General features: G+C 42.4%; 1 protein-coding gene across 5 annotated transcripts; it reads right to left on the bottom strand.

Annotated features, from left to right (window-relative positions):
* Nucleotides 1-1,375: 1,375 nt before the first annotated feature.
* LOC136508450 (TNF receptor-associated factor homolog 1a-like) lies at nucleotides 1,376-16,997 on the bottom strand. 5 transcript variants are annotated; one of them, XM_066503127.1, is made up of 12 exons: nucleotides 12,418-12,633; nucleotides 11,712-11,889; nucleotides 10,324-10,554; nucleotides 8,868-8,979; nucleotides 5,670-5,758; nucleotides 5,514-5,582; nucleotides 5,280-5,409; nucleotides 4,996-5,154; nucleotides 4,538-4,901; nucleotides 3,992-4,104; nucleotides 2,425-3,584; nucleotides 1,376-1,593 (listed from the first exon to the last, which is right to left on the bottom strand). In XM_066503127.1, exons 3-11 carry the CDS (start codon nucleotides 10,496-10,498, stop codon nucleotides 3,440-3,442), a joined length of 1,356 nt encoding a protein of 451 aa, XP_066359224.1. In that variant the 5' UTR covers nucleotides 10,499-10,554; nucleotides 11,712-11,889; nucleotides 12,418-12,633; the 3' UTR covers nucleotides 1,376-1,593; nucleotides 2,425-3,439. The 5 variants fall into 5 exon arrangements, with proteins under 5 accessions (XP_066359224.1, XP_066359225.1, XP_066359227.1 ...); XM_066503128.1 differs by having other exon boundaries at nucleotides 11,712-11,825; XM_066503130.1 differs by lacking the exons at nucleotides 11,712-11,889; nucleotides 12,418-12,633 and adding an exon at nucleotides 16,534-16,997.
* Nucleotides 16,998-18,163: the final 1,166 nt, after the last annotated feature.

Below are 18,163 nucleotides of genomic sequence, written 5' to 3'. Positions count from 1 at the left end.
TGACTCGGTGATCGATACCTCACTTTAGCGGGTGAGTGAGGTTTGTGTAAGGAATAAATCACCAGCTAGTTAGGAATCGATTCGAATCGCCATCGCTCCTGGATAGTGAGCACTTGACTCGAGTTACGGCATCATAGTAATTATTATGGAGCAATGATGGTTATCTGGATGGTATGGGATATGCTAAATCTAAATTGGTAACTGGATGTTATTGGTTAATCAAGTGATTGCTATAGTACAGGTGCTTACCTAGATGGATAGGTCATAATAAAGATGATGCAAAATACTTAAAATGGTTTCTTCATGATAGCTTATGCTTTTCGCAAACAAGTCAGCTAGCCCACTAAAGAAAGCCGTGCATAATCCTTGGTGTCGCTTTATTTTGGTTTAAGACGGGTAAGTCTGGCTGAGTACATTCGAGTACTCAGGGTTTATCCCACCTTGTTGCAGGTGATGTTCTCGACCTGTTGATGATAGTGGCTAACCACCGGTGGGCTCGGTGATTCTATACTTACTTCTCATCTATATGCTTTTGTCGGATAATGTCACTATGCTAGCAATATATTTGGAACTTATATTAATGTATTCATTTGAAAGCTATGTTGTTTTCACTAAATGGTTTTGAAGCCCAAACTTGTACTATTATTTATGAACCCATTTGTAATATTATTTTCGCTGCAACCCGGTGTATGTGATGTGTATTTGCTTAATCACGCGATCTTGGTTGTGATGTTGATTTACCGAGGTCTTTCGGGACACTCGGCGGACTACCGGGTTTATATGAGTGAAAGTATCGGTGTGTCAACATGTTAGCGGGGATAACCGTACTTGATCTTGTATAAATTGGACGGTTCTGTCACAGTAAACACAGGGGTAGATGCTCTCTAAAAATAATAACATGTACTAGTACAATATAAGGTTTTTGCTGAGACAATATGAACTCAAGAATGCCTTACATTTACTTATTCTCTTAAGAGTTTTTTTAGGGAATATCTAAGACATGTAATGTTGAACTTGCTTGTGGTTTTTTTTCCTAATAAAGTTTTCTCATATAAGTTTATTACAACAATACAAATCCATAAATGTGTTATATCATTTCTCCCTATTTTTATACAAATCCATAAATGTGTTATATTATTTATCCCTATTTTTCCACTGGGTTTTTAAGAAGCTTAATGTCATATCAACATTATTGCATCATATCTTTCATATAAGGTTTTTGGAGGATTAAATGCAATTGATTAATGTCAAGTAACCAACCACAGGAGGGTGATCTCTTCCCTCCGATCAAGATCCATACAGACTAGAAAGCGCGGTCCCGTGGGATGCTTGCATCATGGAGCTAGCTGTATAGATAAAAGTGGCAGTGAAAGAGTACGTTATATTGCCTTTAGTGTTACTTAGCTTCTGTGGAGAATAAATAGCAGTATTACAAGATAATTAATATAGAAAAAACAAATATGAACAGTGCTACTAATAATGTTTTTGCCTGAAAATTTTATTTTGTTTTGAATGGACCTGAATTCACCGCTTGGGCTCTTAGGTACTTTACATGATGAGATAACGTTTTTAAGGCTCTGATGGAAAGCATCTCTGCAAAAAAAAAATGTGGTTATTATAAAAATATTGAATAAAAAAGATAAAAATATAAAAAATACTCCGCTAGAAACTGTTTGAGTAGCTAGTCTTGGTGATTCCATATGTTTCTGAAACTCGATTTCCACTACTGATAGTGAGCGAGCATTGATATCTATTATAAACATCTTTGCTGAAATGAGGTTTGTCTGGCCCCGTTCGCTTGTCTTAAAAATGGCTTGTTCGGCTTCTTTTTTCAGCCGGAACAGTATTTTTCTCTCACAACAATTCAGCCGGAACAGTGTTTTTCAGTCAGTTTCAGCCAAGTTTCAGACCAGCGAACGGGGCCAATATTCGACTTCCCGAATTAGCTTTGTTTCTCTTCTAATAGATCTGAACAAACTTCAGATTTGAGTGCAGCCGAGGATTGGCCTTATCTTGATAGTAATATAGATAAGAATAGGAAGGAATTCATCAGCCTCAGATAATGTTCGATCATTTGACATTGATATGTTCAGAAGCAAGTTATTGATGACTTAACAACAGCTCATGATGCATAGAAGCTTCTCGCGTGGTGCTTTGAAGGAATTAATCTTCTGCAATTCTTTCACTGCAAGCTAGAGTGGCATGTGCAGAAAATGAATGGTCATAGTTAGCATAAGCTTTGGCTGGATCACTGGAATGTTTTCTTTTATGGGAATTTTGGATAATTTCAAATTTGGATATTACATGATTAAAACAAGCAACTCTTGAATATACGACAGTACAATGACAACAATTGATAACAGAAAAAAAAACTCATCAGGGCGTCTGAAACACAAACATGTGATCAGTGTGGCAGGGCTTCACCTTGAGCGCGTGGTCGATCTCCTGGTTGGTGGCGTTGGCCCAAAGCAGATGGTCCCTGATGGCGCTCTCCATCTCCGAGGAAGGCCTGGACCTTGCTGCTGTCCTCCTCGGCGTTGGGCTCGTGGAAGGAGAAGGACACGAGGAAGCTGCCGGCGCAAAGCTAACCGCAGGTTAGAGAGCGCAACGCCACGCCGGCGCTGGCGCTTGCCTCGTGGTGTCCGCGTGCGCGTCGGCCGATCCGGCAGACAAACCTACAAGGAGGGTCTGCCCCTACGGTGCGGCGGTGCGGTGGCCCAGGCCCCCGGCCATGGCGGGGCGGACACGCTCCCTAACGCGGCACGGTGGCCACTCGGCCACCGGCGTGGCGGCGAGGTGGCCCCGGCCGGCTCCAGGCGCACGTGACTCCCCCACAGCTCGTCCACGGCTTCACAGCTCGATGATGCTCTGCGGGCATCCGGTGTCCCGCGGCCAAGGTCGCATTCGGCTCGCCTCGCCGCTTCGCCAGTGAGCTCGCCCGCCTCGCCGGTGGCCTGCGCGGTTACCCGTGCTGCCGCCCTTCTCGGCCCTTCTCATCGAGCCGAGCGAGCGGACGCGTCGAGAAGATTCCCGAGGTTTTAGCCTGCTTTGGGTGCAGAAACGTGGCAAAATGATAGGCCAGAGTTGTTGGTGCAGATTTCGTCTTTTAAGAGATTGATCCAGCCATCAGGATATTGTAATCACCGACGCCGCCAGCAAGGATTACATCCGTTCAGGGATAGGCTTTACCGAGCCGACGTCATTCATACCATGGCAGCGATTTAACATGTATATAAACCCGATCAATCAACGGAAAAACACACTTCAATCTTTCTTGTTCTGGTTCTTACATTAATTCTCAAAGAGAATGCACGAGATTAGAATCTAAGAACGGTGGCATATAAGTCTATTCACGGCAAATGAGGGATTACAGCATATGGCAATAGCATAGCATCTGATGAATTATATATTGCTGTGTTCTTTTAGAAAATATAGCACTTCACATGTTCTTGCCACGCCTTTTCTTATCAGCAGCACTACGCTTTGCCTTAAGTCCAATTCCAGCTCGCTCAGATGCTTCTTCACGAATGAGTTCCTCTTGGCGCTTCAAAGCCATCGCCTCTTGGTATGCCACTTCTGTTCGGCTGTTTCAAGAGTTTCGAGACTTTAATAAAGTAGGATGAGCATGCAAAATAACCATAATTGAAGTGGGATTTGAATTATGAATTTCATCAGAAGATTTATGTTTATCCAAGTAAAAGATTTTTGAAACATATTTTTTCCAAAACCTGATGAATTGAAACAATTAGACACAAAACAAACAGGACATAGAATTTCTGCAACTCTGCACTAGCATATACCCCCTCCATGTCTTTTCTAGTTTTACAATGTATCTGCATATTAAAAGCAATGTATCGAGGGAGTATTAAAATAAGCAACATAAAAAAGGCACGCACCTCAAGTGAACCATGAATCAACAATTTGGGTGGCTGACCTAATATCTATTCATGAAGCAAAATATTGGAACAAACAACTAGAAAAGTTTGCTTACCTGAATATATGAGCTAAGGCAAAAAGTTCCAGTGTCTTCCAGCCTAACTCTGTAAGCCATCTATCATCACGCTCGATAGAATCTTTGTCGAACTCGTCACTTGAGTTGTCATCCTACAATAAGGGGATTTGTTAGGGATCCATACATACAGTAGAATAAAACACATAAAGAGATAAATTGGATAGGGAAACATGAATGATGAATAAGTATATCTCATTTTGTAACTACGAAAGATAATAATCATAAACGACTCATAGGTTCAGGCCCAATTCCAAAGCAAAATGGTACATATAAACATTTATTTCCTCCATAGCTTCACGGCTGAGTTCATTTTGTGAAAGTAATTTTGAATGTAATACGAATAAAATTTCAAAATTTGTGGGCCTTTGCACACCATGATGAAAATGCTTTCAGTTTTGATATTGAACATGTAAAAAAAGTACATCTGCAAATAGCTGTTCTAGTCAACCGCCCACAAGATGGAATCATCTAGGATGCACGTTACCTTATAAAGCAATGTGTAAGGGATCAAAGAAACATGCATACCTTTGTGTGGTACTGTGTTCCTTCATCATCTTTTGTGGGCAATGGTTGGTGTGGTAGTGTGTCCAACACAGCTCTTTCAAGCAAAAGTATCACATCATCAGCCAAAATAAACATGTCCTGATCAATAAGCACCATTGGAGTGCTCCGAGCATCTGTCTCTGTTAGTTTAGGTATCCCCTTTTTGTTCTTGCTCTGGTATTCTAGTGCCTTAAGTCCGCTATACAGTGAGTCAATTACCAAGGTTGATGTAACTTCTTTCTCTAAAAAGAATTGTTTCACTAGAACTTTCAATATAGTTTCAGTCTTTTCCGTTGTCATGTGCCGACGCACACTTGGATCCATTGCTAGCCAGAATCCACTGAAACTGCAATACACCAAAAAAAAATCAAAAATAAAAAATGGCTTGGAAATGAGACTGGTCATAAAACACTAATGCGCCGTTCATAAGTTTATCTAACCTGGACCAACCCAGTTTATCCTCAATCAACCTGCTAAGCTTGCTTCTTCTTTCATCAATAAAGCGCCGGCAAATTTGTTCCACATTTGATAGATACACCCTAATTAGTTCCCTTCGGTACTGGCCATCAAGGGAACGAAATGGACGGTCTGTCTTCTCCCTCAAATATTAGAATGCAGAAGCAGACATGGTTATGCAAAGTTAACAGATACTTCCCAGAATCCCACTTGAAAAACATTGATGCTACCATTGAATGTAAGAGTAAGATGCAAAGAAAACAGATACCTGACAACTTGAATTTGGACTTTGATGGTAAGAACATCCTCAACAATAAAGCCATCATGTAATTTTGACAGTTCCATAAACTTTTTCCACCCCCAATCATGCTCTTTCTTCCAAAACCGATGCAGTGTATCTGAAATGCTACTTTCCGTAAACTACAGTTGTAGAAGGCAAGCAAAAGCTAGCTATTTTAGCTGTAGGCACTAGGAAAGCCAGATAGTAGTTCATTGAACTCACCAGAATACTTAGATTTCTTAGGGTCTCTATTAATTACAGCTATTGTAAATTGCACAAAGTGATTCCATCCTGAACAAAAGCAAATCATATTGAAGATATATAGAGGAGTCACAAACTGAAGTGAGTCGAATACAATGCATCAAATTATGCATCTACCTGGGAGTAGCTTATCATGGTTGGCAACACAAAGAAAGAGTGAGAGGTGATTGCAGACATCACATCCTTGTGGGTAAATTAAGATATACCTGAAACTCAACTGATAGATCTCAAAATATGATGCAACAAGTATCAGCCGATAAAACTAAAAGCAAATTAAAATATATAGATCGAAAAGGACATAATAAACAAAAAAGGGATATAAAATTAAATGCATAATTTTAGCATTACAATAGCTTTTCTTCTCCATGGCAGTAAATGTTCAAATAACATCGTTCGAGAAAAAATGTTAAAATTATATCAGACCAAGAAAGGCCATATAACAAACAACATATGGCACAAAATTAAATACATCATTTTACCATTACAATAGCCTTTCCCATGCAATAAATGCAAAACCTACAAATTTTCTCCCCAAAATATGGATTGCCAATGGCAGACATTACAACCATTACCGCCTTCATTGACCCACTACCAGTTCGGAGGTCCCTGGAAGAGTCCGAGGAGAAGGTTACCAAACTTAAGAAGGACCGGTACGATATGGATTTAAAGATACAGCTTGAGCGTACCAAAGCTGCAATCAGCAAGAGAGAAGAGCAACATCAAAATGACGAGTACATATCGCTTTAGCGTGCCCTGCTGGACAAAGCGGTACAGAAAGAGCATTCTGACTTAGGCAAAAGAATGGAGAAAGCACATATTGCCGTGCTGAACAAAGCGTTATCTGATCAGCGTGTTCTCTATGCCCAGAAGATAGAACGGGAACGTGATCTCGCAAATGAAGTCTTACGAAAGGCCTGTGAAGAAAATTATGACAACATATAGAACGAGTGACAAAAATTTGACTGCATGACTAATCAGGCAAGGGCACAATTGGTTGAGTTGGAGAATGAGCGCTCAAAGTTGAATTCCCTAATTGAGTCCTTGATCCAACAACAGGGCAAGATGAATGTCGAGGTAACTACGGTACTATATTAATTTATATTTTGCATTATATAGACAATCATTTGAACGCCTCGAATGTTTGGACTTTAAGGTACAAGATGGGATGATTTATATGCCATGGACCTACTTCACGATAGCAGTGGACAACTAATGTCGCCCGGTATATGAAATTTTCATATAGTTTTTGTGTAAGAACTCGTTGTGCTCAAATGATCCTTATTCGTGTAATCCCTACATGCAGGATGTGGTTATGAAATTTAAGGTTCACAAAGTGAAGGAACTTTATTCTGATCTACAGAAGTACGGCCTTCGAGGTGAATTGAGAGAGTTTTCAATTGTAAGGCCAGCCATTACTGTTAAGTTCGCCACCTTCACAGAGGCCTTGAGATGGCATGGATACATAAGAGACGTAGAGGTATACTACCTCAATCCTGCTCCTTGGAGTGAGCCATCAACTGGATTGGTAAAGATTGTCGGACCAGAAGAGGTAAACCAAATGGTGCATGCTCATGCTCAAGAGGGGACTAAGATTTGTCATCTGTACTAGTGAGCAGATACGAAGATAGTGACCCCGACGTGAGTATTGGTTCCTTGTGACAAATATCTACTACACACAACCATTCATCAAACACTGATGTTATAACATCTAATGACTTGTAATGCAGGACGAGTGTGGTATGGAATCAACGCTTTCATAGGAGTCCGATGAGATGTTATAACATCAGTGCTTGATGAATGGTTGTGTTTAGTAGATATTTGTCATGAGGAACAAATACTCACGTCCGGGTCACCATCTTCATATCTACTCACTAGGTACAGATGACAAATCTTAGTCCCCTCTTGAGCATGAGCATGCACTATTTGGTTTACCTCTTCTGGTCCGACAATCTTTACCAATCCAGTTGATGGCTCACTCCAAGGAGCAGGATTGAGGAAGTATACCTCTACGTCTCTTATGTATCCATGCCATCTCAAGGCCTCTGTGAAGGTGGCGAACTTAACAGTAATGGCTGACCTTACAATTGAAAACTCTCTCAATTCACCACGAAGGTCGTACTTCTATAGATTAGAATAAAGTTCCTTCACTTTGTGAAACTTAAATTTCATAACCACATCCTGCATGTAGGGATTACACGAATAAGGATCATTTGAGCACAACGAGTTCTTACATAAAAATTATACGAAAATTTCGTATATTGGGCGACTGTAGTTGTCCACTACTATCGTGAAGTACGTCCATGGCATATAAATCATCCCATCTTGTACCTTAAAGTCCAAACATTCGAGGCGTTCAGATGGCTGTCTATATAATGCAAAATATAAATTAATAGAGTACCATAGTTACCTCGACATTCATCTTGCCACAGACCTCCTATTTTTGGATCAAGGACTCAATCAGAGACTTCAACTTTGAGCGCTCATTCTCCAACTCAACCAATTGTGCCCTTGCCTGATTAATCATGGAGTCATTTTTTTGTCGTTCGTTCTTTATGTTGTCATAATTTTTCTTCACAGGCCTTTTGTAAGACTTCATTTGCGAGATCACGTTCCTGTTCTATCTTCTGGGCATAGAGAACACGCTGATCAGATAACGCTTTGTTCAGCACGGCAATCTGTGCTTTCTCCGTTCTTTTGCCTCCAGTAGGGCACGCTGAAGCGATATGTACTTGTCATTTTGATGTTGCTCTTCTCTCTTGCTGATTGCAGCTTTGGTACGCTCAAGCTATATCTTTAAATCCATATTGTACCGGTCCTTCTTAAGTTTGGTAACCTTCTCCTCAGACTCTTCCAAGGACATCCGAACTTGTTGCATCTCATTGCTAGGAAGTTTTGTAGTACCAGTAAGTTAAATTGTTAACAGATGCAAGGTCCCTGTGAGTTTGTGATACCTAATGAACCTATTTTCAACAACCAGGCAACTCACAGGGTCATCTGTGCTCAAGGCTACATATTATTTTCACCTAAGTTGTTCAATCACTTGTCAAATGCGTGGTCAGCTTTCATAATTTGTAGTTCAAATAATATATGCAATAATGCAAATAGTGGAACCGGTGCTGAATATTAAAACCTTGTTGTGTTTACAACTTCCCTACTTAACAGCTATTCCTTGTAAAGTCACTGAAAACTAATAGCCAAATCACACCCAGCAGGCAAGTAAGAAGCCCAGATACAGCATAGTAGAAACATGCTGGTAGTAGAAAAAATATAAAAAGTAGATGGTGAGTCCAATTAATGCAAACAAAAAGACCATACCACTTATATCCGCCGACATCAAAGGAATTACTCCTTAGCTCACTCCTGTTGATTTGGGAGAAATTATCAATTCTCCATGTAAACTTTCCATAAAGTTCAGAAGGCCTAGGTCCTATACAATAATACAAGACAATGGAATTAACAGGTCAAGCACCAACTGATGGCAAAGACTTAAATATTGCGAATGATTGAAATGCAAAAATGACACAAATCAGCTTGTCAGAAACATGTAATTCAGCAGAATATTAAGAAAGCAAAAGTAATCATCATCTCCACACAATTACAAGCAAATTTGAAGAAATGTCCAACTCAGTCATGTTCACACACCATACAAGAAGCTACATAGTTTATAATGTAAAAACCTTTTTAGAATAAGCATCGCCTAAGTCGAAGCCTTTTAGGACAGCAAATTATAATGCTAAAGGTTCTTGAATGCAACAGAACAAGCTGCCAGTGTAACAAATGAAATAGGGCTGCATATTTAGTATTCCACCAGTCCTTGGAAGAGTAATGCTTCTTGTACTCTAAAAAAGTTTAACATATGACATATATCCAAGCAGCTTAACTACTTAGTTACCGAGGCCCAAAAGAGAACCCCATAAGTTTTAACTGGTGTAACCGTAATTGATCTAAATGACAAAATATGGGGAGAAACCCCACGACCAAAAAGTCAGAACAACGTCCATATGCACTCCAACAGTTCCACTTTCTTGGACCTTCATCATACAGGGCACTTCTGAGGTGTTTGGTTGGTTGAATGATGTGGTCGATCACCATCTCACTCTCTAGTTTTTTGTTTGGTTTGTGGAATAGAATGGGTTGATCCATGGCCACCCCATCCCTCACAAGCTAATAATTAGTACTAGTATGAGGAATGAGGACATTCCACCAAATTTGAGGAATGGACCAGATGCATCACTCCATCTAGGATAAGTTAATTCCTCAAACCAAACACACCCTTCAGTTATCACCTTCTTAGTGCATATCTAGTCACACTGTTCTTGCCCACACCAAACCAGTGAATGCCCATTGGTACAAGCTCCAACAATGGCCCAGGTTCATCAGGCAGCTCATTATATAATAACCCTAAGCCTAATATAAGTAACCCAAACAAACTGCAGTGACCTACTAAACTCCCTGAAGGTAACATATCTAAGTCGGCATCCATCTTATTGCATTTTGCAATTGTTATTAAGACTTCCTGAGCCGCTGAATCATACATGGGTTTGGGTTAAGTTTTTTTAGATATGGAACAAGGTTCCAGCCAGGTTTGGGTTAAGTATTAGCATAACTAAAATCAGTTTAATTAGAAACTTCATGGAACGGTTTAATTAGGAATGGAGAGATCTAGCTGGCCTACTTAGGTCATAACATCAGAAGGAAGATTACAAAGATCTAGCTAAAAGCATTTGCAAAGTAAAACACAGACAAATGTGAGAAGAGCTAGAAAACATACCACAATCATCATCATCAGTGTCCGAGTAAGCTGGTGAGGTGGATGGTACTCTATTCTCAACTTGCTGACTGGACCTCCACTCAGATAGAGAATTCTCGGAATAATTCTGTTGACCACTTGGCATCTCTTCAGTTGATGAGGATCTACCATCCCCAGGATTGTAAGCGCTGGCCATTATTCTATCACCTGCAGAAGTCAGCTCTGTAGCACTCCCAACTTTTCCTTTCCTTCCTGCGGTGACAAGAAACTGGAATAATAAGTCTCTGTTTCAGTAGTGGGCCAGAGTTACAAAAAAAAGAGACATCCAAAGTAAGGCTACACAATTCCAAAGGGTTTTGTGGTCTTGTGGACAGTGCGCATAATCCCTAGTCTGTAGAGTACATGCTGCAGGCATCTAGTGCCTAGTGGCTGTAAGACATGCATGGTACCAGGCAGGCATTGCAGAACAAAAGAAACATACATATTCCAGTGTCGCAATCAACTAACATCCAGAACAGAGAACTATATATGTTCACATGGTACCAGGAATACTGTCTAGACTAGAATCTTAGTAACACCATTCCTTCCGTAAAACCTCTGATTCCCAGCTAAAGTAACAAACTAATCCCAAAGCAATAGTCAGGGGCGGATCTACAGTAGTAGCATGAGGGTACAGCTGTCCCCCCAAAATTTCTGAAAAAAATCAAGTATATATATTCTTTAATATCTTGTATATGTATAATGCTCTTTCTAGGCCCAGCTGCAGCCCATTTTCAAACGTACATCAGCCCATTTCCAAACATATTGACGTATAATAAGCACTTTGCCGATCTGTCGAATACGAAACGACGCGTCACAGCTCATAGCGATACAACTCCTTCCTCAACCCCGCCCGCCGCCGCTGCAAAGACGGAAACCCTCGTCGTCGTCGTTCGGTCGTTGTCTGACGGCCGGCTGGCTAGCTGAGGCGCTGCTTGCCTGCTTTCGATTTCCGACCTTTCCTCCGGCCGTCTGCCCGTCCTACACGATACGCCAATATGCCAAGGAACTGCCAAACTGACAAGTTGCAAAGGGTAAAAATTCAATCTTGTTCTATTGCGATCACTGATCAATCATTTTTTTACCGGAATATTCCCATCAATAATGAGTTCTAGTTTGTGGAATCCCTCTTCTATCTTCTAATTTGACCGATTATTGCAGACTGCAGAACATCAAGGATCAAGTAGCATGAAGAGGAATAACAGCATCTCTATGGAATGCTCATGCTCAGAAACAGAAAGCACAAAAGGTGTCTTCTTCCACTCCAAATCAACTAATTATTCATGATCAGCAAGTAGGACCTGAAATTCCTCGTGAGGAAGAAATACATGAGACACAGGAGATGGAAATGGAAGATCAAGAAGCAAAACCTGAAAATCCTAGTGACGAAGAAATACATGAGGAACAAGAGACAGAAGAGGGAATTTATGATGTTGATCGTCTTCCCCATGATCCTGGAAAGAGGATCCCCATCATCCAATATTCTGCCAATGAGCAAGATGCAGTGAGAAGAGGGAATTTATGATGTTGATCGTCTTCCCGTAGCTACTGCAAGTGTTGAGAGAGTCTTTTCAGGAATGAACTATGTGAAGACCAAGCTTCGGAATAAGATGGGTGATCAATACTTAAATGATTGTTTGGTCACATTTATTGAGCGTGACTTTTTTCGACATGTAAGCAATGAAGATATCATTAAACGCTTTCAAGCCATGGCGGAACGGCGTGTGAAGCTTTAGCTGGAAACTTGTATTAGTATATTAGAATTATGGAAAGTTGAAAACATGTAACTTATCACAACTATTTTATCATCGTTTAGTGATCTAATTATGTCGTATCCATGTTCGTTGACTATATCGTTTTCATCCGTACCCCCATGATTGAAATCCTAGATCCGCCACTGGCAATAGTCCAGTGTCGGAAGAACTGTAAGCCTCCGCAGGACAAAACCAAACCGCTGGATTATTTTCCTACTACGCAAAGGCCTACCGAAACCATCACGGGACGAAATAATTAACAGGGAGTCCGGAACCCGACCCCAGTGACGACTAAACGGAAGAACCGCGGCGCAATGCTCACCTGTCTCCTGGAATTCCCCCGATTCAGGTTGGATACAACAACCGACCGGGGAGGCCGCCCCGCTCGTCGTGCGTGCGTCCCACACGCCCCACGGAGATCAAGAGCTCCCTCCTCCTTCCCGCACGACGGCGGTGGAGGGGGCGGCGCCGCGGCGGCGTACGCGTGAGCGCCTAGTCGAGGCGAACAAATCGGATCGAGCCTAAAGCCTAATTCGTTCTCTCGTGTCAGCTGTTGAGGTTATTTATAGGAGTAGTAGTATATAAAATTTGGCAGTTATTGTGCAGCTATATATTCGGCAATTATCTACCCACACCGCATTTGGTTTCTATAACATACTATATATCCGCATTACGTTTAACGGAGAATAGCGATACCAAAGTCTACCTTGTTTAGAAATAATCTTAGACCAACTTCAAAAATATATAAATTTTAATCTCTATATATCTCTCCTTCCTCTGATAAAGAGGCATTCAATGAATGGCTTTTTTTATATGTGTGTATCTGCATTGTGTTTAACGGAGAACAAAGTCTACCTTGTTTTAGAAATGATCTTAGATAATCTCCAACAGTTCCTTATTTTTTTCTTCTAAAAACATATAGTTTTCAAACTTCTAAGAAGGTATTGGGAGGAAAAAAGAAGGGCATCTTCAACAGTTTCCAATAAATAACTTCTAAAAAAATAAATTTGAGTCCCACATCAATTTTCCCGACTTTTTTTTATCACGGGACTGCAAGGGGTACGCCAAACCCTTTCTCACGCCGCAACCTCCCTGCCGTCGCCGCCAACTCCCAGCCGCCGCCGCCGCCACCGGGCCACCCCGGCCAGCTTGCTGCCGCCTAGTCAAGCAGAGACGGCACCAAGCAAGCAGCAGCTTCACCTTGAAGCCAGCAAACAGTGCCATGCAAACAGGAGCACGCAAGCAGGCGTGTAGCCGGCCAAAAGCATTACTTGAATATACACATATACACAAGAGCAAATGGTACTTGAATATAGTTTCGTATCGCGCCGGAGCTTCCCGCTGCCCTCCTTCGACCGCCAGTGGCTGCGGCTGAGGACCGTATCTATTCTCGGCACCCTCAGCCTCGCCGGCAGCGCCCGCCACTCGGGCTCGTGCAGGCACGCGACGTTGTCGGTGGAGTAGATGAAGAGCTACAACAACCACGCCGCCGAAAACGAGACACCCAGGCAGCAGCTGCGGGAGGACGCAGATGCATGTGACATGCCACCGGCGACGTTCCAGAGCTTTCCGGCCTTGTCCGTGCCCACATCATCGCGTTCCAAGAGAAGATCAAATGGACGCGAATCAAGGGCCGCGACGCCAAGTTGTCGCCCCTGTGGCCGCCGGGAGGCGAGCGGAAGGCGGTGGTGTACCTCACGAGCCTCCGCGACGTGGGCAAGAGTGCAAGATCGTTCGTGTACTTCACGAGGCTCCGCGGCGGCGGCGGCGGCGGCGGGAAGGAGAGACTCGCGGCAAAAGAAATCGCTGGAAGAAGGACGCCGCGCGGGAAGCCGTATCCGCGCGAGGTCGCGTCCGCGTAAAGTTACGCAGAACGGGGGAAGATTTCTCAAGTGCCTAAATTTTAGGAAGAAGTATTAGGAGTTGTTGGATAGGGTATTTTTCTAATCTTTCTAAAAACTAAGGATTATGAGGGGATTTAGGGAACTCTTAGAGATGCTCTTAGAGCAACTCCAAAAATATATAAATTTTAATCTCTATGTATCTCTCATGTCTCCAATAAAGAGGCATTCAATGAATGGTTTCTTTGTACGTGTCTATCTGCATTGCATTTAACAGAGAATAACGACACCGAAGTCTACCTTCTTAGTTTTAAAATGATCTTAGAGCAACTTCAAAAATATATAAATTTTATTCTCTATCTATCTCTGATAAAGAGGCATTCAATGAATGGTTTCTTTGTATATGTCTATCTGCATTGTGTTTAACGGAGAATAGCGACACCGAAGTCTACCTTCTTAGTTTTAAAAATGATCTTAGAGTAACTCCAAAAATATATAAATTTTAATTTAATCTCTCTCTCTCTCTCTCTCTCTCTCTCTCTCTATATATATATATATATATATATATATATATATATATATCTCGCGTTGACATTCAAGTAATGGTTTCTTTGCATGTCTCATCTCAAACGGAATCACAAATTATTGTTCTTTCTATAAAGACACTCAAAAGAATGTCACATCTAATATAAAAAGGGGCAGATCCAGTGCCGGAGGCTTCCACATGAGTAGGGTCTGGGGAAAGGATAAACCGAGACAAGCCTTTCCCCCGCAAAATCTGCGGAGAGGCTGCAATGTCACATCTAATATATCTCAAGAAAAATAAAGGCTGGTAAAAAAATAAATAAAAAGACACAAAATGACCTTAAAAAACAAGAGTACATCAAAGACCAAATCGGTCGTCTTCTTCCTTAGAACTTCCACTGCCTGCCGGAGTTTGAAGATCACACTGTGAAGACAACAAAGAAGAGGGACACCTGCAAAGACCCTCACCAACATAAGGCTTTGAAGACCGAAATAGCCATTCGCCACTGACAACGAGATCTAGTATCCACTGAAATAACATTGACTAGAGGAATCCTCCAAAGAACGCAAGTTTACAATCCTTCGCCATCAAAACAATGTGTTGAAGATGTCAGACATTGCTGTAGGACCGACCAAAAGAAGAGGTCATCATCGTTGTGTCGAAAGCCAACCAACTGCTCCCTCTGATAACCACAACAAATGCCAAATTTGAAGAACAACATATCTGATATACCAAACTCTCATTGGCCTTTCGCCGCCGCTAGATCGAACGTCGTCGAGGTAGGGAGAGGCCGGAGAGACATTATTCCAATGTATCATCGTCGCCACCATCTCGTCTATAAAATCAGAAACCAAATCCTAGATCAACAAGGATTCACGAACCAATAAAAAACTACGAAGGGGAAGGGAATTGGGTCCTTGCTCCTCTGCCAACGAGATCGCTGGTTAGAAGAGAGGGGGACCGAGCGGTGTCCTTGGTGTGGGCAGTGGCTGGGAAGTGCTAGGTATTTTTGCATTAGACCTTATGTGATTTTGATAACAAGGCTTCTGGTTATTATCTATTGTGGTCGGTGGAATTTATTCTAATTATTGTTCTTTATACACTCCAATAGGTTATTACAATTTTTCTTGTGTGAAAAAGTTATGCAAAACAACATATATTGCATTTAGAAGCCACGTAGCCTCACCAAAAGTGTAGATCGAGAAGGGTAATTTTGAAGAGCGAAAAAATAGAGCGTGATTTTAGAGTTTATTGGAGCATGTATTTTTGTTTGTTTTCTAAATTTTATGATAAAAAATCACATAAAGAACCTCTTAGAGATGCTTTAGCGTTTTATTTAACAAAATGCATCTATACCTCTTTATTTATTGTAGATCTAGCTCGCTTTGAAAGAAAGAGTCGGCTTAGTTAGATGTGGCTGAAAATGTTAAAATGGGATGCGAAGTGTTAATATCGTCTGGTGTTAGAGTTATGTTACTGTTGAGAATTAGTATTTAGTGATCAATTAAGGATTAATGCAAGGGGTATCTTTTCATCCCTCTCTCTCTCACCCTTGTAACCGCCCACATGGGCTTTAGAGAATCATTTGCATCTAACTCGCTGTCTCTCGCTCTCTCAATTCTAACACGTTATCACGCACGTTTGCTCTCCGCTGGTTACGGGCCAGAAAGAAAGAAGACGTCGACGGCTGGTGATGCAGTTGCACGTTGTCTTCACTGCAAGACCGTCGGCGTTATCTCCACCAATGAGCAAGGCCGGAGAAGTTCGCCGGCGTTGCTGTTGAAGGACTCACCGGAGATAAGATCGCCGGCATCGCTGTCTCCCCCGCAATGCACGCTGCTTCTCCGCTGAGACGAGTTCGATGGCACTGTTGCTGTGACGGGAGGACGAAGAATTGGCCTCCACTGAATCGAGATAGAAGGAACAAACAATGGATCGAGTTCGCCACTGGAATCGCTGGAGACATCGGCGTCCGTCATGGGCTCCGGCAAGGAAAAGAACGAACTCAAGCGGGAGGAAGATAAAGGACGGTAACCATCGTATGATCTTCTTCAGTTTATCATGATTTTACCTCTCTACGGTCATGGATGCCGCTGCGCAGTGGTGTCCCAGTCCCAGTGGCTGTGGTTTGATGGCAGTTGCACACCCATATGTGGCCGCGTGCTCGCTGATTCGAAGCAGCACGACGAACGCAGCCACAGCCACGGCCAAGGCCGAAATCAGCAGAGCCCGCGGCTGGCGACTCCGCGGCCGGCTGCCTCCTCACCGTGACCCCGCACGGCCTATGCTCGAAGGACACGCGCCCTCCGCGCCGTGGCCCTGAGCCGCGGCCGACGGACCCGCAGCGGCCCGGAGATGGCCTCCCGTGCGGCCTTGTGCAGCGGAAGGCGGCCTCCGCGCCGTGGCCCCTTTGCCTGTGGCCTCACGCCACGGCTAGCAGCCACTGCGGCAGTCTTGTGCCGACGGCCGGCGGCCTCGTCTTCGTGTCCCGCGGCTGGGCACGCACGCCGCCTCGCGCCCGTGGCCGGCGGCCTCTGCGCCTGCGGCGGCGGGGGGGGGGGGGGGGGGGGGGGGGGGGGGGGGGGGGGGGGGGGGGGGCGTACATGCTCGCGGCAGCGGCCCCTGTGTCACGCCCCTACGGGGGCCGGCTGGTTCACGGCGGTGGCTGGCTGGTGAGCGCCCGGTGGCCGGCCTCCCGTGCCCCCGAGCGGCGGCACTCACGACGTAGTCTGGACTCTGGAACCGTCCGTTTCCACCTTGGGAGAGGATAAGGCCAATGCCTTTTTGCATAAAGAGCCTTATCATTTTATTCAAATCACATAATACGTCTTTGTTGATCAATTATGGGCATGCTTTTATGTTTTAACTACCTTGTTTAACATAAATTTTTGTACTGCAATATATTGCATTTATACCTCATATAAATGCTAGTTTTAGACCTCATGTCTAAACAAATTATGATGCAAATTATTTATCTAGTATAAATAGATTTTTTAGACCAATTGATCATTAAGATTTTGCATCGTGATTACTACTATTGCAGATAAATTTACTATTGTAATGTTTAGATATGTTTTCTGTGTCGGTATGATAGAGTTTTTACTCCTACATACATTATTTATTTTTAAGACCAAAAAATTGTTCATATCTAAACATGCATAGTTTGTCGATTTTGTTTTTGGCAATTGATTTTATTTGCAACAAAATCGGATCCTCTTAATTAGATAGTTAATTAATGATGGATGAGTTTAGGCCCATATTGGCCTAGTTTGGAAAAGTAAAATGGCAGCCAAACCATTTTTGCTAGTGAGGCTAATATAGGAAGTGGTTTTTCTGTGATCCTACGAGATTTTACATAGTTATGCCACTAGCCAACTATAGCACTATGTGCTTAGTAAGTTTTCTATTTTAGTTTATGACTTTAACATTGTTAGTACATCTATACTTTGTTAACCTTGTTAATTTAGCAATTTTCAATAAATTGCGTTTTAATAACAGTAGATCATCTTAATTAAACGTTTCTTAATTAATGATGGATTATGCAAAATTGTTATATTCATATCTTAGATACATTTAGGATCCTAACACAAGTAATGGAGTCCTAGGTATTGGCTGCGCTTAATTCATCTTGAATTATTCGGCCCAGAGACCGTGTGGCAGAACCACCTAATTTAATGCCTTCCAAGATTACTTGTCTTCCA

The sequence above is a fragment of the Miscanthus floridulus genome, chromosome 15, assembly GCF_019320115.1.
Source record: "Miscanthus floridulus cultivar M001 chromosome 15, ASM1932011v1, whole genome shotgun sequence".
NCBI classification, from domain to species: Eukaryota; Viridiplantae; Streptophyta; class Magnoliopsida; order Poales; family Poaceae; genus Miscanthus; species Miscanthus floridulus.
Note: the sequence above shows the minus strand (reverse complement) of the source record. Positions and strands in the feature narration are given on the sequence as shown.